Source organism: Sorex araneus, chromosome X, assembly GCF_027595985.1.
Source record: "Sorex araneus isolate mSorAra2 chromosome X, mSorAra2.pri, whole genome shotgun sequence".
Taxonomy (NCBI): domain Eukaryota; kingdom Metazoa; phylum Chordata; class Mammalia; order Eulipotyphla; family Soricidae; genus Sorex; species Sorex araneus.
In genome coordinates, this window is record NC_073313.1 from 202955489 (window position 1) to 202963814 (window position 8326).

General features: G+C 36.7%; 1 protein-coding gene across 1 annotated transcript in view; it reads left to right on the forward strand.

Moving 5' to 3' along the window:
- CERS6 (ceramide synthase 6) overlaps positions 1-7748 on the forward strand; it is a 332575-nt gene extending 324827 nt beyond the window's left edge. Inside the window, exon 11 of the mRNA XM_004601129.2 lies at positions 2231-7748. Within this exon, the coding sequence (XP_004601186.1) occupies positions 2231-2383 (153 nt within the window). The 3' untranslated portion in view covers positions 2384-7748. The remainder of the gene's footprint in view (positions 1-2230) is intronic.
- The last annotated feature ends 578 nt before the right edge of the window (positions 7749-8326 follow it).

Here is an 8326-nt window from a genome sequence, read left to right on the forward strand (position 1 = left end):
AGATTAAATCAGTGGGTCCAGTGCCTTCAGTTGAATGACAGAAAGTGGAGTGCAACAATGCTGTGGATCCAATTACTTGTGTTCTTATTGCTGTTTTCATCTGATGTATTGTCTTCTAATGTATTCCTTCAAATTTACAGAGACAATTATTAATTGTGTTCTAGGTCTCAGTCTTTGAAATACCTTAACTTCAAAATACTGAGGAGAGGGGCTGGAGCAATAGCACAGCGGGGAGGGCGTTTGCCTTGCACGCGGCTGACCTGGGTGTGATTCCCAGCATCCCATATGGTCTCCCGAGCACCCCCAGGAGTAATTTTTGAGGGCATGATCACTTTGCACACCTGTGCATTGCCGGATGTGACCCAAAAAGCCAAAAATTATATATATACACTGAGGAGAACCACAGCTTCTCTCCTAGGATAGTCAGCTTCATGCAGCCATGTGTTCTGGACTCTGTTTCCAGTGGGTTGTTTTGAAACATTCTAAAACGTTTTTGGAAGGAAGCCTAGGTATAGATTTTTTTCCCAAAATGCAGTTTAAAACAATCTAACTAAGCATGTAAATTAATCAGTCTTTGAAACTGAAGTTCTTAAATCCTGTTTGCAGCTTAATAGATGAGTAAGAGATTTCTAACTGAGGCTTTTTATAATGCTGTCTTTTGTGATCCATATTTTTAAAGTTAAACATTATAATGTACTTATCTGGGTGCTTTTGTTTCTAAATTGTCTTAGAGATAGATGGCTTGTGTGAATTCAGACTCATCTAGAAGGACATTAGAGTGAGGTCTGTTTTTATATTATTCCACCATCCCTGGTCAGAGTAGGGCAGTAGTGCTCAGTTGTCTCCTGCCACCACCAATTGTGAAAAAATGGGCATTCTCTCAGTAATGGTGGCTTTTCAAGTGGGAAGGCAGCTAAGTCCATGAGAGGGTGATAGGGATAGAGAAAAATTGTAATATGGAAAAGTCCGCAGTTAATTCTGACACAGTTCCCAAAATTGCCAACCCCTCCAACTAACCTTTGAGGGAATCACAGAATTTTGGGGTATTTTCCCACAAACCAAGGCTACCAACTTCCCATTGCCACCCCATTTAGAAAAATAAATAAACTATACTAAGTTACTCAAGTTCCTGTTGGGTAAAACTGCTTTTATTATTATTTGCTTTTTGGGTCACACCCGGCAATGCACAGGGGTTACTCCTGGCTCTGCACTCAGGCATTACTCCTGGCAGTGCTTAGGGGACCATATGGGATGCTGGAAATCAAACCCAGGTCAGCTGCATGCATGGCAAACACCCTACCCACTGTGCTATTGCTCCAGCCCCCTAAGTTAGCCTTTTGAAGCGGAAGGTTTAAACTTCTAATTTTTGAAGCAGTGGAATATTTTCTTCATTTCTCTCTAAGTGACTCCCTTGATAGGCTGTGGTATTTATGGAATGTATAGATTTATATCCAGGTAACTTATTTTGTCATACAAAGTACTCTGGATCTTGAACAGAGGACAAAAGAACCCCACAGTAATGGTGGTCTTGGAATTCATGTTAATACAGTCAGATTTCCTTGAGTAATATCTTAAACTAGACCTCACCCATCAGAATCCCTGTCATTAGTGGCTGCCCTTAGTTAAGTAGAATGTAAAACAAGGTTTCTGTTTAATTTTTAGCAGACAAAACCCCTATTAAATGATAAAACAATACGTCGTAAAACGTAATAAGCACGATGTCTTAATCATCCAAGCTGGTGGAGACCTCCATTAGTGTCATGAAGCATTGAGCGCTGACTTTAAATGATGACCAAGGAGAATATGATCATCAGGGGAGCAGTTTCGGGGTTTGTTCCGCATCCTTGTCATGCACCCCCATAGTAGTTTGCCACTTTGCTAGTACTAGTGGGATTCCTAATTCATTCTCAGTAATGAAAGGTAAACATGAAACACATCGCCACATTCAGCTTCTGGAGTGCCTAATCCACCTATGTTCCTTTGTGCCCAAATTGTATGTTTTCAGTGAAGAAGGACTAATTACAATGGCAGCGTTCATAACTTTTGATTTTAGAATGTTTCGATTTGGATCATTGTGTGTGCATGTGTGCGCGTGGTGTGTGTGTGTGTGTGTGTGTGTGTGTGTGTGTGTGTGTGTGTGTGTGTGTGAATTACTGCATGTGCTTCTGAGCATGCCATACTTTGCCGATTCCTTAGGACCTGGTCAAACTCACATTCTCATATTTCACAGGTGTCCAAGGATGACCGAAGTGATATTGAGTCTAGCTCAGATGAGGAGGACTCAGAACCTCCTGGGAAGACCCCCAACTCTGCAACCACCACCAATGGTACCAGTGGTACCAATGGATATCTTCTGACGGGCCCTTGCTCCGTGGATGATTAATTATGGAAAAGTACAAGTCCTGAACAAAGTGAACTGTTTGTTTCTGGAAGTATTTAATAAGTCACAAATGCAGTTCCTTTCATCATATTTCAGCACCAGAAATAAAAATTAGGATTATCAAAGCATTTTGAATAGTGCACTGCCATGTGTCCTGTCTGTGAATGAAGAAAAATTACCATTCTCTATATGTAGGCATGCTGTATGTAATTGACACAAGGGAACAGTATTTGCATATGTACTGTCTTAGAATATTATTTATTTTTTTCTATTTGTTTGTAAATTTGTGGACAAAAGAGGCTTTCCTCACTCCTTTTGATGCTCTGGGTTTTTGACAGTGAGAGAGATGCTCCGTTTGCTTCCACCCTTTTCTCTTGCTGTAACCCAGTTTTCTAGGAGTATCAGTTTAATTTGTCAGTTAGAGCAAGCCAAACTCAGTGCAAAGTTCTTGTACAGCTTCAGATAGGTTTGTTTTCTTTTGTTACAGTGCCCATCGTGAAGTTGCCTACTCAGTCTCAGTGGCCCTCTTCCCCCTACCAAGTTTAGGCATGATGAGCTACTACTTGCAATTGTTAATCTTCAATGTGGAGTATCAGTTCATATGAAAGAGAGTTGTGATGAAGAACGTTTTTACCTGTTTCACATTAGAGTTCCGTGGAATAGATTTCATTTCTTGGGTACATAGCCAAGATTTCTTCAGTTAATGGGATAGCTACTTGGGCGATTCACTTTGTCAGTTTCAGAGAATTTCCGGTTGTTGAGTTTTTTTCTCTCTCATGAGGTCCATGCTGGGATTCTGGATGGAAATGTTTACTTAAGTTCACAGTAATAATCAAAGAATTACTGTTGGGAATTTATCTGGTGACTAAAGGTTGACACAGAAAGTAGCAGATTTCACAGATTTGACCACTAGCCCTGTTGTTAGCATGTTGTTTTCTGTCATATCTTGAATAAAGAAGCCAAGTATTTGGGGACAGAAAATAGAAGACTTTCAAGAGATGGCCAAAGTAACCCCAGGACAAAGCACTTTACTGCAACATCTTTCGAGACTCTCTAATATTTGATCTTGATGTTTTTATTTTATCAAGCAAAATAAAACCAGTGGGAGAGAATTATTTTACTTTTTTTCTTTTCTTCTTACCCCAGAATGGTTTTCTATTATTAAAACTGAGCAATATTATACTCTTAATCTTTAAAGTGGCGTCTTCCAAAGTCCTGTTTGGTTTCCAAGAACTTTTTTGAAAGAAATATTTTGAGAAACAATAAAAATTCTGTCAGAAAGATCAGCAGTGAGAAAGACTTTTGAAAAAGTCAGTTTCTATAATTTCCTATGTGACAGTGTTAGCTATGTGGAGATAAGTAAACCTACATGTATACCAAAGACTTTCATCTCTTTCCTTTCAGATTTTAGTAAGGAGTTAAAGGGTGTCATAAATATTTATCTCATAAATCAGAAAGACCAATGTCTAAAACAAGGAACCAAAAAAATATGTAGTAATATGAATGTGAATTGGATTTCACAACAAGTACTCATGTCTGGTTCAGGCTATTCACATTCATATGATTTGGGGGGAAATTTTTAGCTAACTTTAAATAAACTTTTTAATAATTTTTTTAAATTGATAATTTTAAATATGATTTTGGGGGAAATTTTTAAACAAAGTTAATGCCCGCAATAGCCAACCTGTCAACTAATATTTTTTTTGAAAAGAATGTTCTCACATGTAATATTAAATCTTCCCCTTCATTATTTTCAAAATAGTATGGTGCTGGTATAATCCATTATAATAATTGGGAATATGTTTGCTTATTTGAGAAACGATGCAATTTATTCTAATTTTAAAATTCTATTATTTCAAAAAGAAGGGAAAATTCTCAGTGTATTTTGTGGGTGGCTTGAATTTGTAAGGCCTATCATAAAATATCAAAAGTACTTGTTAGTCATCTGAACATCTGCTAAAATGAAGAGATATAAAAAGTAACAGCAAACATGTACTTGAAAATTTTTTGAGGTGAAAATTTCTTTTCTTATCAGCTAAAATGTGGAATAGGAGAGAGAATTATACCTCACTTTAGTGTTCGTAGCAAATCTTTTCAATTTGTGAAAAAAAAAAAACAGAACAACGATGATTCAAGTTTGGATTATCTGATGGTCTTTAGCTCAGAAGGAATGTTTTTTGAGATCACTTGTAAATTAGAGATTTAGAAAAGTTGCATAAAAGGAAGTAAAATAATTCTGTCCTTTAAAAAGACAAATCTAAACAATCTCTGGTTTTCCCAAAAAGTTTCTTACAAATATAACTGGAAATGCTCAGACTCTTGGAGGAAAATAGTAAGAGTTCTCTGTATACCTACAGATTTTTATTACATTTTTCAAAATAGTATGTGTAGGCCTCTGAAGATGAATGGTATCTCTCTCTACTGCTCTCCCACTGGTCTGCTAAGGCTGAGAGAGAAAAATATGTGAGGTAATTTATCTACTACCTATGTGAGACTATTACTTTGAAACTGTATTTTGTAAATTCAACAGTAAAGTGTTGTTTCCTGTTAGTTAACTAGCCTATGTTGCTCTTTCTCTCCTCCTGGTCACATTCAAACCTTCTCATGTCAGTAGAGCATGTCAGGATACATCTAAAGTATTTTTTCCCTAATGTTATAGCTTTTACTAGCTTTCTTAGTGGAGGGAAAAAAAGTAGAAAATCAAGTAGAATTTGGCCTTGGGTCAATAAATGGTAGAAAAATGTGTGATCTGCGTATGTATATGTATGTTTCTCTAAAATGTGATGAAACCAAAATATCACTGACTCATCTTTATTCATATTTTCATACAAACCATCCACCACAATTTTCCATCCCCCTCTCAACTTCCAGTTCAGACGTCCCACAGAGTGGAGAGTGGCAAACACTCCAGTGGTGCAAACTAGATCCTAAAGGGCATAAGGTCAGTGTATACACCTAATGCAGTAAACAGATCCTAATTTAGACCTGGGAATGTTGAGGATAGAGTAGCCACTCTCAGTATTTGGAATTATTATTTGATTTGGAAAATACATGTGATGACGGCTTTACTCCAGGATTTTATTATCATCCAACTCCTGCTAGACAGATGATATCCTGAGGAACCATCAGATAATGAAACAGCTGACCCAAAAAAAAAAATATGAATGAATAAGAAAGACATGGGCAAGCATTGGGTGAGAAAAATAGTCTTTCGTGAGGTTATACTGCAATAATTTCAGCCCAAATAGGGTGTAAACCTTAAAATGTCCAGCTTTGTTGCCAGAATTTCTATTCTGAGTATTTAATAGGTCATGAATTTGAGAAAACCGAATTCCTTCACCTTAGATAGCAAAAGTTTAAGTCTTTTACTTTCTGTACTTTAGGCTGTTGTTATTTGGGCCTAGGTGAAAAATGAGATTTTATTTCAGTTTGAGTCTTTACAAAGAACTTTTCAGAAAGGACTTTATGGACACCTAATGATTGTTTGCAAACTGCTCCATAATTTTGAATTAAATTCATTTTTGCCCCTTTCTTAGAAATATTAATGCCAAAGTTTCCTGACTATTTGAGTACTTTTTCTTAATTTGAAATACAGAATGCATACATAATAATTCCAAAGGTGTTAATAGAGTCTGTTTATCAGTATGTGTGATGATATTGTGTTCGGAGAGGCTTCAAGAAATACTTTGGAAATAAAAAGGTAAATGTTTACATTTCATGTAATAATCTGAGGTCTTAAGATTCTGGATTGCTTTTCTCTTGGTTTTTGGCTGCTTCCTGCTTTGTAAATAAATAATAGTTGCCCTGAATGTTTCTAACATTCAAATTGAAAAATAAAATCAATAGAAGTCAACCTTATGAGAAGTGATGACAAAGCACTTTCAGTTTCTAAGCAACATGTAAGAGAAGAAAATGCAGTTAGCACTCAATGATCATAAGGAATTCTTAAAGTCATACAAAATAAATCAGAATGTTCATTTAAATTATTGTATTCCAGGTTTACATTTTTCTTGTAAAAAAATACAGCTTTGCCATTCTCAAATTACCAGAGTGAGTAGCCCTGGTTCACTCTGGCCACATTTTAGTTCTTCCTAATTGGCCGGAAAAGGATCATCTCTTGCTCCTTGTGTGTGGTTCCCTCCCTTCCTCAAGGGGGCGCCCAGTGGATGTAGAGGAGCTATTGGAATACCAGATGCTGTTTTTCATGGAGAAAATTTTATTAGAGAATACGAAACATCATAACATTAATAAGGTTTGTTATTGAGATCTGTAGACACCAAAGGAAAACTTAAGTCTTTTTCAGTTATTTGAAACTTGAGTTCAACCTGAAGCCTTTGAAAGGAAAATATTTGCCAAATAATCACAAGCTAAAATCCCATTAGATCAAAGAAACATGTGTGCATGTCTGCAGCCAGATGACATATCATGTGTTGTCTCTATAAGGCTAAGCATTTTCAGGATTGTTCAGGCAGTAATTGGGGGATCTTTATCCTTAGGTCTGTCTTGTTTTTTTCTCATTCACTCACATTCCTTTAAGCTACCTGAAATTCTTGATACACGAAAGCCAGAATACTGTCACTTTTCTCCTGTAAATTTCCCAGTAGCATTTGGATCAGTGTGTAGCACTTTCTTTTCTATTTGATTTCATTTTTTCTGAAAGTGTTGTACCCACATAGTCTGATTTCCTTGATGTAGATCTATGAGAGCTTAAATTCCTTTGATACATGTAGTATAGCCTAGAAACCAGAGAGCTATCGCAATTGGTATAATTTCTGTGTTAAATGAAAAACTAGATTTTATAGAAAATTTTTTCTGCCCTTTGATCAATACTGTAAAATCTCATCATAAAATTGTCCTTTAACAATTGAAGGTTTTTTTTTTTAAGTTAATAGGCCAAAGATAGGAAGTGGCAATTTTAGAACTTTGACTTCAGAACTTCGTTTCCTTAAGCAAAAGAAATATTATTCATGTTTGAATTCCAAAAGTTTCATAAAGCCTCTAAACGTATAATTTTCCTCAATTCTGTTTGCCCTCATCATCATTTACCTCTGCAGCCATTTGTTGTTCTGTAAGGGGGAGGTGGTTAGTTTGGGGATTTGGTTTTTTAAAACTTGCAGTGAGAAATAGGATAGGTGACAAACTTCTTATTGTTGCTGTTGTTGTCGTTTTCTAAAGATAATTCAGTGCTTGAGCATCTCTGTCAGAAATGGAATGATGTACTGTTAGCCAATTAGAAATATTTTATGTATTGTTGTGTTGCTGATTTTTATATGAAAAAAATAATTATTCATTCTTGATGTCTGGAAACAATCATTATGAGGATCATTTTACTTTGGAAACACTTTCATAATAAAGATAAGTGTTAAGAGTATGGTGTAAATGCCCTTTTTCTGTAAGAACTACCCAGATTGTTTTAGAAATATGTCATATTTTCTGGAACAAGACTTTCTATATTATTATAATATCCTATTAGTTCTTGCGGGCTGGACCGATAGCACAGCGAGTAAGACATTTGCCTTGCACGCAGCCAATCCGGGTTTGATTCCTCTGCCCCTTTCGGAGAGCTTGGCAAGCTACCGAGAGTATCTCACCCCCATGGCAGAGCCTGACAAGCTACCCATGGCATATTCAATGTGTCAAAAACAGTAACAACAAGTCTCACACTGGAGACGTTACTGGTGCCCGCTCGAGCAAATCGATGAGCAACTGGATGACAGTGATACAGTGATTAGTTCTTGAAAACCTCCTCAAAAAGTAATACACACACACACATACACACCACACACACACACACACACACACACGTAGTTGAGAATTTGGCCAAACTATACTCTATAGGATTGCTACCTCAGTGTCCATTGTGTTTGACCAAGTGACATGAGGGGGACTAAACCTCACCCAAGCTCGTGTCCTAGATCACAGACAGACAAGCAAATGCAGGTACCT